At 42.1% G+C, this 16,335-nt stretch overlaps 1 protein-coding gene across 4 annotated transcripts in view; it reads right to left on the bottom strand.

Moving 5' to 3' along the window:
• The window catches only part of LOC110524620 (pre-B-cell leukemia transcription factor 1), a 102,069-nt gene extending 86,240 nt beyond the window's left edge, over positions 1-15,829 (bottom strand). The window contains exons 1-2 of one of the 4 annotated variants that reach the window (XM_021604449.2): positions 15,150-15,829; positions 13,647-13,720 (exon numbers count right to left, since the gene is read on the bottom strand). In XM_021604449.2, the coding sequence (XP_021460124.2) occupies positions 13,647-13,720; positions 15,150-15,334 (259 nt within the window). In that variant the 5' untranslated portion in view covers positions 15,335-15,829. The remainder of the gene's footprint in view (positions 1-13,646; positions 13,721-15,149) is intronic. The other 3 variants (XM_021604451.2, XM_021604450.2, XM_021604452.2) reach the window with 3 other exon arrangements.
• Between the last annotated feature and the right edge of the window lie 506 nt (positions 15,830-16,335).

Here is a 16,335-nt window from a genome sequence, read left to right as displayed (position 1 = left end):
TTTGGGATGAACACGGAATGTGACTTCAGTCATCAATCAAATCATACATCTGCTTTTTTTCTTTCTCCTTACGGATCAAAGGTGCTGGTGTGTATTAATGCACAGCATCACAGAAAGGAAACGATGGCCATTTATAGAACACAAAGAGGACTTCAGTAAAACTAACTATTCATATTACTGTACAAGGCCCTCCGTGTGTGGATAACAAAGACCTGTCAAATCATTTAACAGGGCCAAGGTTTGCTTGTAATGAATCAATGGCCACCTGGACTATTTACATTAACCCCCCCATACCGTAAGGTAATAACATTTGATTTGATTTGATTTCCTAAAATCTCATGTTATGTTCAGAAAAATACAACAAGACAACAGCTTCCTAGACAAAGCAGAGCTTACACCAAGCCTAATCACAGCCCTGAGTAAAAAATTTAAATTCCACATTGCAGAAATGAATTTTAGGTTATGTCATTAAATGTATCGGGCCTCTGACATAACATTCAATGCCTGTTAAACAAGCAAATATTACTCCTCAGCACTGGGAGAAATCTAGAAAGCTACAGTAAACATAGCAGAGGTTATAATGTACAGTATACATAGCTCATGTAAGAGTCTCTCAAAAGGCCTCTGAGGCTTCTATAAGGCTACAAGTTCACAGTCAAGATCTTAAGGATAAAATCCACAATCAGAAATGTAGTACAATTCTGTGTGTTGGTATACACTTGCATGACATGCATACGTTATTAAAAATAAAATGGGTAGCCTAAAATGCCCAAAATGCCTCCCCTGGTCAGTGAGCTTTATGATTACATTATTATAATATTATTATTACATTATTATCACATTATGATTACATGAGCTACATATCCTCAAACACACTTTTCAGAAACCTCCTTTACCACATTATCCAGTGCTACACTGAGCACCCCCCTCCCCCCCATCCTCCTCCCCCTCTTCCAGTTCTAAAAGTTACCCACAATGTCACTTGTGTCTGTGGTCTGTGCACAGGGAAGCCATCCAAAACCAGCACGGCGCTGCGTTTCTGCAGCGGAGGACCAACATGCTCCTTCTACTTTTCTACACACACAAAACACACATAAACGTCTCTCCTGCTAGGAGGCCATGCCATGAAGCTTGCTGATCTATTCTGGGTGCCCAGATTGGCACCTGAGATAGTGTCCGTCCCAGATGGAACCCTATTCTCTATATAGTGCACTACTTTTGACCAGGGCTATCATCAAAAGTAGTGCACTATATATCGAATAGGGTACCATTTGGGACATATCCATAGAGAAGCGCTTGGTTGATGTCGCTACAAGTATCCCAACTGGTGGCACAACAATGAGTATGGTTGTAATCAATCATATCACTACAGCTGAGAGTGTGTATGGTGTGGTGTTGATGGACTATAGAAATGATAGATACCAGCAGCACACTACCGGAAACATGGAAACAATCTTAAACGGAGGCTCATATACAAAAATGTACACTGAACAAAAATATAAACACAGCATGTAAAGTTTTGGCCCATGTTTCATGAGCTGATATCCATACGCACAAAAAGCGTATTTTACTCAAATGTAGTTTACATCCCTGTTAGTGAGCATTTCTCCTTTGCATAGATAATCCACCCGCCTGACAGGTGTGGCATATCAAGAAGCTGATTAAACAGCATGATCATTACACCTTGTGCTGGGGACAATAAAATGCATCTCTAAAATGGGAGCTTACATTTGGCATACTGACTGCAGGGATGTCAACCAGAGCTGTTGCCAGATGATTAAATGTTAATTTCTTTACTATAAGCCACCTACAACGTTGTTTTAGAGAATTTGGCAGTATGTCCAACCGGCCTCACAACCGCAGACCACGTGTAACCATCCCAGCCCAGGACCTCCAGATCCGGCTTCTTCACCTGCGGGACCATCTGAGATCAGCCACCCGGATAACTGATGAAACTGTGGGTTTCCACAAGTGAAGAATCTACGCACCACCTGTCAGAAACCGTCTCAGGGACGCTCATCTGCGTGTCTGTCCATCTGTCCTCACCAGGGTCTTGACCTGACTGCAGCTCGTCGTTGTAACAGACTTTAGTGGGGAAATTCTCAACTTCGGTGGCCACTGGCATGCTGGAGAAGTGTGCTTTTCACGGATTAATCCTGGTTTCAACTGTACCGGGCAGATGACAGTATGGTATAGGGTGGGTGAGCGGTTTGCTGATGTCAAAGTTGTTAACAGAGTGCCCCATGGTGGGTTGGGGTTATGGTTTGGCAAGCATAAGATACAGACAACAAACACAATTTAATTTTATTGATGGCAATTTGAATGCACAGAGATATCGTGATGAGATCCTGAGGCCTGCCATCCTGTAGTACTAACTCAAAAGCGTTCTGGGACACTGTAAAGTCCATGGAGAATAAGAGCACCTCCTCCCAGCTGCCCACTGCTCTGAGGCTAGGAAACACTGTCACCACTGATAAATCCACTATAATTGAGAATTTCAATAAGCATTTCTCTACGGCTGGCCATGCTTTCCACATGGCTACCCCTACCCCGGTCAACTGCCCGGCACCCTCCACAGCAACCCGCCAAAGCCCCCACCATTTCTCCTTTACCCAAATCCAGATAGCTGATGTTCTGAAAGAGCTGCAAAATCTGGACCCCTACAAATCAGCCGGGCTAGATCTGCACCCTCTCTTTCTAAAATTATCTGCCGAAATTGTTGCAACCCCTATTACTAGCCTGTTCAACCTCACTTTCGTATCGTCTGAGATTCCCAAAGATTGGAAAGCTGCCGCGGTCATCCCCCTCTTCAAAGGGGGTGACACTCTAGACCCAAACTGCTACAGACCTATATCTATCCTATCCTGTCTTTCTAAGGTCTTCGAAAGCCAAGTTAACAAACAGATTACTGACCATTTCGAATCCCACCATACCTTCTCCGCTATGCAATCTGGTTTCAGAGCTGGTCATGGGTGCACCTCAGCCACGCTGAAGGTTCTAAACGCCATCATAACCGCCATCGATAAGAGACATTACTGTGCAGCCATATTCATCGATCTGGCCAAGGCTTTTGACTGTATCAATCACAACATTCTTATTGGCAGTTTCTCAAATTATTGCCTCGCCTGGTACTTCTCTGATAGAGTTCAGTGTGTCAAGTCGGAGGGCCTGTTGTCCGGACCTCTGACAGTCTCTATGGGTGTGCCACAGGGTTCAATTCTCGGGCAGACTCTCTTTTCTGTATACATCAATGATGTCGCTCTTGCTGCTGGTGATTCTCTGATCCACCTCTACGCAGATGACACTATTCTGTATACTTCTGGCCCCTCCTTGAACACTGTGATAACTAACCTCCAGACGAGCTTCAATGCCATACAACTCTCCTTCCGTGGCCTCCAACTGCTCTTAAACGCAAGTAAAACTAAATGCATGCTATTCAATCGATCACTGCCCGTGATCTGCGAGCACCTGCTCGTCCGTCCAGCATCACTACTCTGGACGGCTCTGACTTAGAATACGTGGACAACTACAAATACCTGGGTGTCTGGTTAGACTGTAAACTCTCCTTCCAGACTCACATTAAGCATCTCCAATACAAAATTAAATCTAGAATCGGCTTCCTATATCGCAACAAAGCATCCTTCACTCATGCTGCCAAACATACCCTCGTAAAACTGAACATCCTACCGATCCTCGACTTCAGCGATGTCATCTATATAATAGCCTCCAACACTCTACTCAACAAACTGGATGCAGTCTATCACAGTGCCATCCGTTTTGTCACCAAAGCCTTTTGTCACACTACCCACCATTGCGACCTGTATGCTCTCGTTGGTTGGCCCTCGCTTCATACTCGTCGCCAAACCCACTGGCTCCAGGTCATCTACAAGTCTCTGCTAGGTAAAGCCCCGCCATATCTCAGCTCACTGGTCACCATAGCAGCACCCACTCGTAGCACGTGCTCCAGTAGGTATATCTCACTGGTCACCCCCAAAGCCAATTCCTCCTTTGGTCGTCTTTCCTTCCAGTTGTCTGCTGCCCATGACTGGAACGAATTGCAAAAATCTCTGAAGCTGGAGACTCACATCTCCCTCACTAGCTTTAAGCACCAGCTGTCAGAGCAGCTCACAGATCACTGCACCTGTACATAGCCCATCTGTAAACAGCCCATCTATCTACCTACCTCATCCCCATACTGGTATTTATTTATTTATTTATTTTGCTCCTTTGCACCCCAGTATCTCTACCTCTACATTCATATTCTGCTGATCTACCATTCCAGTGTTTAATTGCTATATTGTAATTACTTCTCCACTATGGCCTATTTATTTCCTTAACTTACCTCATTTGCACTCACTGTATATAGACTTTTTGTTTTATTTTTTTCTACTGTATTATTGACTATGTTTTGTTTATTCCATGTGTAACTCTGTGTTGTTGTATGTGTTGAATTGCTACGCTTTATCTTGGCCAGGTCGCAGTTGCAAATGAGAACTTGTTCTTAACTAGCCTACCTGGTTAAATAAAGGTGAAATAAAATAAATAAATAAAATCACCTCATGTTTCAGCATGATAATGCACAGCCCCATGTCGCGAGGATCTTTACACAATTCCTGCAAGCTGAAAATGTCCCAGTTCTTCTATGGCCTGCATACTCACCAGGCATGTCACCCATTGAGCACGTTTGGGATACTCTGCATCAATGTGTACGACAGCATGTTCCAGTTTCCACCAATATCCAGCAACTTCACACAGCCATTGAATGGGAGTGGGGACAATATTCCACAGAGAGCCTGATCAACTCCATGCGAACTCGCTGCATGAGGCACATGGTGGTCACACCAGAAACTGACTGGTTTTTGGATCCATGCCCCTACCTTTTTATTAAGTACTGTATCTGTGACCAACAAACAGTATGCATATCTGTATTCCCAGTAATGTGAAATACATTTTCTTTCTCATTACATGTTGCATGTTGCATTTATATTTTTGTTCGCTGTCATTTTCTTAGAGAAACGTATTTTGTAGTCAAAGAATGTGTAAGAAAATAAAATGACATTCAGGTGTACTATCAACCTTAATTCATTTGGATTCCTTTCTGTTTTATAGCAAATACAGCATATTTAGAGACAAAAATGTTCCTCCAGCTTTTTTTGAGACTACAATTTTGCTCCAGCCTAATTAGAGACTCAAATGTTCCTCCAGCGTATTCAGAGACTAAAATTCTCCTCCAGCATATTTAGAAACTCAAATGTTCCTCCAGCATATTTAGAGACTCAAATGACCCTCCAGGATATTTAGAGACTGAAATGATCATCCAGCATATTTAGAGACTCAAATGACCCTCCAGCATATTTAGAGACTCAAAATGACCCTCCAGCATATTTAGAGACTGAAATTCTCCTCCAGCGTATTTAGAAACTCAAATGTTCCTTCAGCATATTTAGAGACTCAAATGACCATCCAGCATATTTAGAAACTCAAATGTTCCTCCAGCATATTTAGAGACTCAAATGACCCTCCAGCATATTTAGAGACTCAAATGACCCTCCAGCATATTTAGAGACTCAAATGACCCTCCAGCATCTTTAGAAACTCAAATGACCCTCCAGCATATTTAGAGACTCAAATGATCCTCCAGCATATTTAGAGACTGAAATGATCCTCCAGCATATTTAGAGACTGAAAATACCCTCCGGCATATTTAGAGACTCAAATGTTCCTCTAGCATATTTACAGACTGAAATGTAGAGATAAAATGTTCCTTGTGAGAATGCTTCCCAGTGACACAGTGGGAGTCGAGGAAGATATAATGAGCAACAGAAGCTGATTACCGCCATATATTAGACTGTATAATTATGAGATTTGCATAAAGTTAGACGGGTGGGTTCTTCCAAGGAGGAGATTTAGGCGGAATCTCTTCATCTTTGCTCCACATTAACACAGATGAAACAGTAACAATTGTAACGGCTGTCGTGGGTTGAAGAAGGTGAGGACCAAGGTGCAGCGTGGTACGTGTTCATCTTTATTTATGAATTGAACACTGAATGAAAAAACAACAAAAGAGAATGAACGAAACCGAAACAGTTCTGTCTGGTACAGAATACAAAAACAGAAAACAACTACCCACAAACACAGGTGGGAACAGGCTACCTAAGTATGGTTCTCAATCAGAGACAACGATTGACCGCTGCCTCTGATTGGGAACCATACCAGGCCAAACACATAGAAATACAACACACAGAACAAAACATAGAATGAAAAACATAGAATGCCCACCCCAACTTACGCCCTGACCAAACCAAAATAGAGACATAAAAAAAGAACTACGGTCAGGACGTGACAACAATATTATCTGTACAATGATTCATTCTACAGGTGATGTGAGAGGCAGTCTGGTGGTCTTGTGGTTAACCTAATGAATTAACCTAATGAATGCTAAAATAATCAATAATCTTACAATAATTCCAGTTTAGTCAAACACGGCCAGATCTTTGGTCTAGGTCTACATACATGTACAATATGTAGTACAACACAATAGTGTCAACACTACAATAAAAGGTAGCATCATAATCTGATAAACTTCACAGAAATGTATAATATATTATGTTTCGTTGAAATGAGGACAAAAATATACAATGTTAATTGCAATGTCTTTCCCCCTGAAGGAAATACAAGGTTATTGGGAGAGAAAGAGCTCAGTCTCCTAGTAATGGGCCACACACATACATAATTCTGTTTTCAGGAAAACCCACTCAGATATGTACATAATGCATTCACACAACACAACACATATCTTGTTAGTGATAATGCAATAGCAGATTGAGAACAGATAATGCCCACACACATAAAAATATACACACCGTACACACCATACGCAGACCACACGCAGCTCCTGTACTGTAAAGTGCCAGAGCAACTGCTTTAGTGTTAAATATCAGATGCAAATGAAAAGAGAAAATCTATCATGACTGTAATGTGTCCTGATGGGAGTGGGCTCTCCCCTGTGAGGAGCCAGGCCGGAAAGAGGCAGGGAGGGAGGAGGGAGCAGGGTGATGTATGGAGGAGCTGGATGGGAGGTGAAAAGCGTAGCGAGACAGACGGGGGAGGCGAGGGGAAGAGAGAGGGGGAGAAGGAGGGGGGTAACACAGTCCTGCCGCCCGCCAGAATCCTGAGGGCCCAGGGCAGAAGGGGAATAAATGTTGATTAGTGTTGATTTTATCCAACGAGCACCCGGCAACTGACAGTGGGACTAAGCTGCCGCGAAAGGCAACCATTAATCTTAGTCTGGTTTAAGTAGTGTATATTAATTTGTGTCATTTCCACTGCGCGGAGAGAGGCCTCTCCCTCTCTGTCTACCTCTCTCCCGCGCTCCCTTTCCCTTTTCCCTCTCTCCTGCTCTCTTTCTCTCTCTCTGTTTTCTTTTTCTCCCCCTCTCATTCCCGCTCTCCCTCTTTTCCTCCCTCTCTCCATCTCTCTTGATAAAAGCTCTAGCGTTTGAAGGCTGTGTCGGTGGAGCGGTGCTCTATCAGCGGTACAGTGGAAGCCTGGAGGTAGCGCCTGCTCAGAGCAGCTCTTAGCAGCAGGGGAGTGTGTAGGAAATGAGATTCAGAGCCCTGCATTAAGGAAAATGAACTCCTGGGGGGTTGGTATGGCAACCACATTCAAAAGTGCCGTTGCATGTTCAATTTAATGTACATAACAAATTTGTGGATTTGAATAAATATTAGAGGAAGCTAGCAGCACACAAAAAAGAGCCAAGGCAGACCACATCTTTACAGAGATCATTATTGAAAAAAGGAGTAAAAAAAGCAAGCAGAGTCAGATGTTCACCACCATATCCCATCTTACAGCAGTGGATGCTGTGGTCTGTTAATTCTGTCTGGTGAGGCATAAGGACTAAATCCAACCAGTTATTCATTTTATACATTTCCTTCACCCCAATGACTAGGATATGCTTTATTTTGGAGACCACAAGCGCATAATCTTCATTTTTAATGAATAGCATTTAACATTTCCCTGATGCCGTAACAGGAAAAATGACAGTAATTTTAGTGGCTAGCTCACAAGCCTATGAAAGAGGAATTTGACTTACATGGGTCTTTCCTCTTGTGTTTCTTATTTCTCAGTCCTCGCTGTCTTTCAGTCTTACTCGCTTTCACACGCAACATAGACACTTGCTCCCTGTCATCATCACTGGGATAACATCACAGGAAAACATTGAGGGGGAGAAACAACACCTCAACGTGAAACCGCTAGATCAATTTCACGGTCACCACCATCAGGATTTTTTTCATTTTTTCAGCAGTGGTTGCAAGGGTATGGGGGATGATTAAACAGAGAGATATTTGGATGATTAAACAGAGAGATAGGAGGGAAACAGCTGTGGAGAACACACACACACACACACACAGAGACACACATACATACACACACAGAGACACACATATGCACACACATATGCGCACACACACACACACACACAGACAGACACACAGACACACACACACACACACACACACACACACACACACACACACACACACACACACACACACAGACAGACACACAGACACACACACACTCTCACACACACTCTCACACACACACTCTCACACACACACTCTCACAGACACACACTCTCTCCCACACACACACACACACACACACACATTTTCTCTCTGAATACTGCTGTGTCAGCATAGAGGAGCGGGCTGGATAAAAGACAAAAGCTGTTGCATGTATTAACATCAACACTCCCAGTCAGTGCACTAACAGACCAGGACAGGAGGGGGATGCATATCACTGCGACACAACATTCTATATCTGAGTAGACGTCCTCCTGTTTTGATTGGATGGAAATAAGCTGTTACGCTCAGCTCCCGAGTGGCGCAGTGGCTTAAGACACTGCATCCCAGTGCAAGAGGTGTCACTGCAGTACCTGGTGATTGGGTGTCCCATAGGGTGGCACACAATTGGCCCAGCATCGTCTGGGTTTAGCCAGGGTAGGCCGTCATTGTAAATAAGAATTTGTTCTTAACTGACTTGCCTAGTTAAATAAAGGATACATAAAATGAATAGTTTACATTAGCTCTGAACAGGCCCCAGCCAAGCCTATGCTTGCGTCCCAAATGGCACCCTATTCCCTTGATAGTGCACTATTTTGACCAGGACCCATAGGGACCATAGTGCACTGTATAGTAAATGTTCCCTGCTACTTACAAAAAGCATACTACTAAAGTGACACCAGAGGGATTTAGATAGAGAGCGAACTGATATGTCAATATTAGCCTTTTGACTACAAGCAGTTTGGCATTGGCAATGCACTCTCAAAATACACTCATCTGCTAATCTAAAAAAAAGATATACTGTATATACAGTCAAACTGTAAATCCCTATGGGTTTCTATACCACATTGGGGTTCAAAGCTAAAAACAGGTTTGCTTCTGCGGATAATGATGGCTAACATAAATTGTTTATATTACGATGGTGTGCTGGGGTTTGTAGGGTTCTGACTGGACTCTGGGGAATGGAGGCACTTTCTAGAGTAAAAATATGCAGATTCCAAGCCATCTGAATGGACTGACAACTCAATGTAGTGTAGTGTACTGTATCTCTCTGACTGCATCCCAATACACTTCTATGACTACGTCCCAAATGGCACCCTATTCCCTGTGTAGTGCACTACTTTTGACCAGAGGCCATATGGTTCTGGTCAAAAGTAATGCACTACATAGGGAATATGTTGTCATTTGAGACATATCCTCTGTAATCAGATCTCTGGCTAATTTCACCCGTGTTAAATATTACTCTGCTGCCCTCTGAGAAAAACTAAATTTCACCATTCAAAAAATAACATTACATCACTCCGCTCGTCATTTTTATAAATGGAGCATCCCCCAGGCGTGAAACCTTACACTATTCAAACAAGGCCACCAGAAAACTGGCCTTTTGTTGAGGTTGAGAGAGAAAAAAAAACAGCCAGTCAGAGCAGCAGGATTGCGTTCCAAATAGCACCCTATTCCCTATATAGTGCACTACTTTTGATCAGGGCACATAGGCCTCTGGTCAAAAGTAATGCACTATATAGGGAATAGGGTGTCATTTGGTACACATCCCTACATTTACTGAGCAAGTGTCTCAGTGTCGCAGAGAGGTTATGTTTGACACTGTTGGAGATTTATGACGTTGACGAGGTGTTTATAGAAGTCAATTCATTTTAGCTAATTTTCTTAAGCACCATTTTGGATGATGTCAACAGTTTTCTCATCAAAAGGAGAAGCAAGGTCCTTTAGACCAGTTCCAAAAACCACCTGTGGAAATGTTTTTAAAAGCATGATTAAAACATATATTTTTTTACAATCCTTTACAATTAGTTTTAGAATGTTGTGTTGAAGGCATGGTTAGGGTTTAATTACACTTATCTCCCATTTTGCCACATTCATCTCATGATTAATAAAGTTAGAAATATTTTTATAAACATGATGTAAGATTGAGTTGTGTCACATTCGTATATTCTATAATGCATTGAGTTTGCAGAAGGTTAAGGTTTCATGGCGCAGTAGCATTGGAGTCAAATTATTTGGGTGTATTTTTGGAAAGCCCCCTGTGCCAATACCTCTTATAACGTGGCTCAGGGTGGATACTTTGTAGCCTACTGTCACAGACAAGACCTTTAACACTGAGTTCAACTTCTATTTCTTATTCTTCTCACAGTGAACACTAATCCACTAATCCAACAGTAACCTTAGGAGTGTGTGTCAAAATCGAACTGTTTTTAAATGTAATAATCCATACAGGTGAGGTGTAAATCTCTTTTTATCAAGTATTGTATACACACACACACACACACACACACACACACACACACACACACACACACACACACACACACACACACACCGTACGCCTCTGAGTGAAAAGTAACATTCCTTTAAGTTGAGAAAGAAAACCAAAATATGATCAGGATGAAACTAAGCAGTCAAGGATGGAAAACAGAGACCAGTGTCTGAAAGAAGAAAAGAAAAGAAAGATGCCTACCCTGGGTGGAAATAAAGTGTTCCTTCTCCTTTCCTCCCGGGTGCGAGCAGTACACAGCAGTGTGCTTGTTTATAGTGAGTAGTCATTCTGCTGGGCACCGATCGCTCACCACACCACAGTATCCCAGTACAAATACACAGAGTGGGTCAGGAGTTCAGGAGTTACTCACCGCTGGCTGCCTGTCCTGCCTGCCTGAGTATGGCATTATATTCTTTCCTGACGCCCGCAGGTGATGTCAGTTTTTCTAGTACTGGGGACAGTCAGAGACGTAAAGTGCGTAGAGGAGATGGAGGGGAGAGATAATCCTGTTTACTAAAACCAAATACAAAAATAAATATATATATTTATAAAAACAAAAAACTGTAAATTAAGGTTTTGAAATAAAAGCTACCTAATTCAATAAAAATAATACTACTAATAAAAAATATATATATTTGAATGTAATATATGCAGTTATTATATCAATTCAAAGCTCTCAAATGTTGCTATGACAAAATTCTACAAATAAATAAAAATGGCAAATGATAGTCTTGTCAGAAAGAAAAACATATATGTTACAATAAGCCATTAACAACACAGTTATCCTCAGTGAATATCATGTGGTGTAAAACAAACACTCTAGAAATAGCCTTAATGTCTCTGGTGCATTCAGACATATTTAATGGTGAAAAACAAGACAGTCAGTGAGTTCTGCTCTGAGCTTTATTTACTTTAAGACCTAACAGAAACCGTCCTCAACTCAACACAGCTTCACTGGGGCTAGTCTGTAGTCTGTACTGTGACAGGCAGAGTTGTAATACTGTTTAAAAAACAGGTGTGTTTTTTTACTGAGAGAATCATAGGGTTTTTAATACTTTGGCACCCAGACGAGAGGACCCAGTCGAGGTTTACTTAACAGAGATGTGCTCTAGGCTTCAGCAGCTGACCCTTTTCAAAAACATTTTCAAAACTACTTCTGACAAGTTAATTCTAACACCTTATACAGCAACACTAGAGGGCGGATGGAACAATGTCTCATACACTACATGAAAGGGTAGAGATGTTCAGAACCATGTGCTGTATATACAGTAGTATATCATACATCTATATTCAATTGATATAATAAACTTCATTTCCTTCAAACACTGCAGGTATGTGTAACTAAATCTCCTCTGAGAAGAGGTGGTCAGACTCAGAGACACTCTCCTTCAGGAGAAACAGAAACCTGGGCTATTGGGATGTCGGGTCGTAGCCAGCTGAGAGAGATGAGAGAGAAAGCACAGCACTCCCAGACAGGACCAGATCCAAGTGACTTTGTACTCCATGTGGAGACAAACTTTGGATGAACTCTGAAAAACGCCAGGGAGTAAACCTCTATGCATAACTGTGTCACTCACTCCCCCTCCAAAACCCTACCAAGACCAACAGAGAAAGGAAAGAGAGCCAGCAGGCCTCAAAAGGCCCCCTGCTCCCCTTAGACACTGGCCCAATTGAGGGTGCACTACATGGGGTAGGAGGACTGGGTCGTTGGGGAGTGGAGGTGGAGGGTGGCGGGGGGTTGAACTTCATTGAAAATGAAAACATCATGTAAAAGTAGAATTACATACACACAGGGAATAAAATATACAACACAACCCATCACCTCCACACACAGCTCCACAGCAGTGAAGCGTGATGTATGGACCAAGTGAGAGCGGAGAGATAATAAAAATGATTTCTCTTTTATCCTCTATCTATCCCATTTTATTTCATGCACTAATGACTGTGAAACACAGTGGAGTCGCTTCCACATCAAACCCAGACAGCGATAGCATCTCAATATCTCACAAGTACACATTTAAAGGAGTCCTCATTTCACGCCATATCTTAGAAAGGGAAAATAACAGAGGAGATATATACACACTATCGCTCCTGAGCAGCTCTGAATTCTATCTGTGCCAATTTCAGAAATGTCAATGGGAAAAGGGGTTTGTATTCTGGAAAGACGAGGTATGTTCTGCCTCTCCCTAAGTCTGATGTCACTACATCTGCTCTTAGTGAAATTATTCTGGCGACAAGGTCTCTCACAACAGCCCAGACAAATGGAGAGACACACACAAGTGAATGAAATGAGACACACAGCAGAGAGATTTGACAGCTAGCACACAAGGGGGAAACATTATGATGAAGACGGTAATTTAGCTTTCAACACTTTCCATCATCAACACCATCAAACCTTTAGATGTTTGACACTATAATTGGAAAAGATGTTCAATGAAGTAGCACTGACTGTAGGGCTGTGTAATAGCACAAAATGGATTGCACTCCCAAAACATGTGCAAATTGTAAAAACACAGGTCTGAAAAATAGGCCAATTTGTATTTCTCTTCTCAGATAAGAATGTAATTCAAAGCACATTGAAAAACATGCCTGCCCTGGCTGCTACAAGTTCATCTATGTGAATGGCTGTGAATTGTAGGCGCATACAATGTCCCCTTTACGTGGGCTTCTGTCGCCGAAGAAGAAGGCACTTTTAGTTTTTCTAAGTGGTTAGTAGGCCTATAGTTTTTCGTTCAAATTGTGTAGGTCTGTATTTGACGTGCATTCAATATCCCAGTAGATAACTTTAGAAACCGCATTGGGCCTACCTGTTTTCTCTTTGATTTCACACAAGACGTTGAAGAGAGCAGGCTTCATCCTGTGGCAATTCAGGGCGTGTTTCCTATAAAACAAAATAAAGTAACTTCAACAAATCACATCAATCCTAAAAGCGTTAGCCCTGTAACATAGTTAGAATGGTTTTATTGAAGCATGTAGCCTATGACGCAAATTATGTAGACAGGCAAATATGTGATGCAAATGTTGCGGATCGCGTCAACCTTTTATTGCTAACCTGCTGTATTTGTATATGCGTGCTTAAGATAGCATATGTAATATTTAAAATGACATGTTAATATTTATATTATTATTATTATTTTTAGGTTCTGGACTGATTGAGCAGCAATACCAACAATAATTTATAAACAATTTTGAATATGTATTTTGTTGTTTAGAATGGTTAAGTATTATCAACAATTATTAAATGTCTTGTTTGTTGTTGAACTTGTATAAATTACAGTCATGTTCATCGCAGTGCAACACGGGACAGTGGGAAAAGGTTGTCCAAAGAGTTTCATTGTATTTTGAAAGATTCCTCTCAGCTGCTCGCCCTCCACGGTGAAGGCTGAACACAGCCTACACGCACCGCGCCTCAAAGCACTTCGCTTTAGCTTCTGAGTCAACTGAATATCTAATAACTGGATGCAAATGATTTATCTTCAATTACTATGAATGGCCCATTGTATAGCCCATGTAAATAACAAATTATAGCCTATAATACTGTATTATTGACTGTATGTTTTGTTCTTTCCATGTGTAACTCTGTGTCGTTGTATGTGTCGAACTGCTATGCTTTATCTTGGCCAGGTCGCAGTTGCAAATGAGAACTTGTTCTCAACTAGCCTACCCGGTTAAATAAAGGTGAAATAAAAAATTAAAAAATAAAAAATAGCGTATTCTAGATTTCTATTAAATTTAGGCTATGCCTTATCAGTTGTTGAATTTTTACTGGAGTGACAGAGAGAGCGGGAGAGAGAGCTGTGCTTGCACAAAAGTTCATCGAAATTATGATGTTGTCAATCATTGTGATGCTGGTTATTGTTATGACAAATCGCATCTACAAACTTGAGATGTCAGATTTGTACGTCGTTGTTGATTTGTCAGAAGTGTGAAAACACATTGAATCTATAGTGAAAACACGTTGAATCTACGTTATACGTTATACTGCTGCAATATTATACAATTTGTGGAAATTCAGGAACAATTGATATGTCCACTGTACTAATAATAAGATAACTTCAAAGTTGAAATGTAGTCTGCTGCACTGTGGGTGTTATTATTTCTCCAAATGCGCGCTCGCCCGTTTATCATTTTGGGCTGATGGGCTCGAATGCGCAATTCTTCTCCATTTCATCAATATAATATTTTTCACTAGAAATCTGACTGACTTCAAATGTCTTATTATCGATCGTAATTGAATGCATACAGTAGTTTGCCACACATTCCTTGGCCATGTTGACAAGGTAGGTTACTGCGCATAGCTGTCCCCTTACCTGGCTTGAGCTTCGTCCAGACTCTGATCTGTGATGGTCATTATTTGCTGTAAAATGTCTCCAATGTCCTGTTTTCTCCCATCGCCCTCCGTTCCTCCCGTGCCTTCCATGTGTTGCGACAGGCCGGGGTGCCCTGCCATCCCTACTCCCGCATGAGAGTGCATTAACCGCGGCTGCTCGTCCATTTCTTCCGATCTATTTATAAGCTCTCACCTTCGCGTCAATCTCGCAAAAGAGAATCCTTGACCAAATTCCTTCCCACCCGGGTCCGGGGGTTCCACGTTCTGGTTCGCACTCTCGCGCTCCGGAGTTCTCCAAGACACAGAGTCAGAGGGGAAGCCCTCTTTCTCGCTCTCTCTGCTCTTCCAGCTGGTCTGAAGTGAATCTGAAATCTGATCTGAAATGCTGCCTTGTGCAGATCAGACTGCGTGTAAAAGATAAGCAGACTGCAACTACAACTATGAATCTGGACGCTTCTTCCTTTCATGTGTCAGAGCCTGTGTCTTCCCGAAACACAATCCCGTTTTCTCCGAGAGACAGCGCCGTATCTAAGGTGAGTTATGGAAACCTGAATTTCAAGGCAATTTCGATTTATTCCATCCGCTTGCTTTTGTTGCATACAGTACGGAACGGCAGTCACTGGAAGGCAGCACATAGCGAGAGTATAAAAGTCAGACTCCGCCTACGCGACATGATTGGGAATAGAGACCATTTAGCCCCACCTTGAGGTGCCTCTCGTGAAACGTCAATCATAGCGCTGTGTGAAGGAGCAAAGCTTGGAGATGTGGCCAGCTGTAAGCACTGGGACAGTTCAGAGTGGCAACCCTGTGATGGATAGAACCTGAACTACAAATAAGTAATAGTGGGTTGACACAAGAGGTCTGCGGTAGTTTCCCCCTCTGACCACACAAGCATCAACACTTCCTCTCCACACCAGTCCATTTAATCCTCTGCCTGTTGCCAAGAAGCATACTTATTCCACTCCATTTTACTGAGTTAGAGTTCATATAAGGAAATCAGTAAATTTAAATAAATTCATGAGGCCCTAATCTATGGATTTCACATGACTGGGAATACAGATATGCATCTGTTGGTCACAGATACCTTAAAAAAAGTTAGGGGTGTGGATCAGAAAACCAGTCAGTATCTGGTGTGACCACCATTTGCCTCATGCAGCGCGACACAT

This window comes from Oncorhynchus mykiss, chromosome 5 (assembly GCF_013265735.2).
Source record: "Oncorhynchus mykiss isolate Arlee chromosome 5, USDA_OmykA_1.1, whole genome shotgun sequence".
Lineage (NCBI taxonomy): Eukaryota > Metazoa > Chordata > Actinopteri > Salmoniformes > Salmonidae > Oncorhynchus > Oncorhynchus mykiss.
Note: the sequence above shows the minus strand (reverse complement) of the source record. Positions and strands in the feature narration are given on the sequence as shown.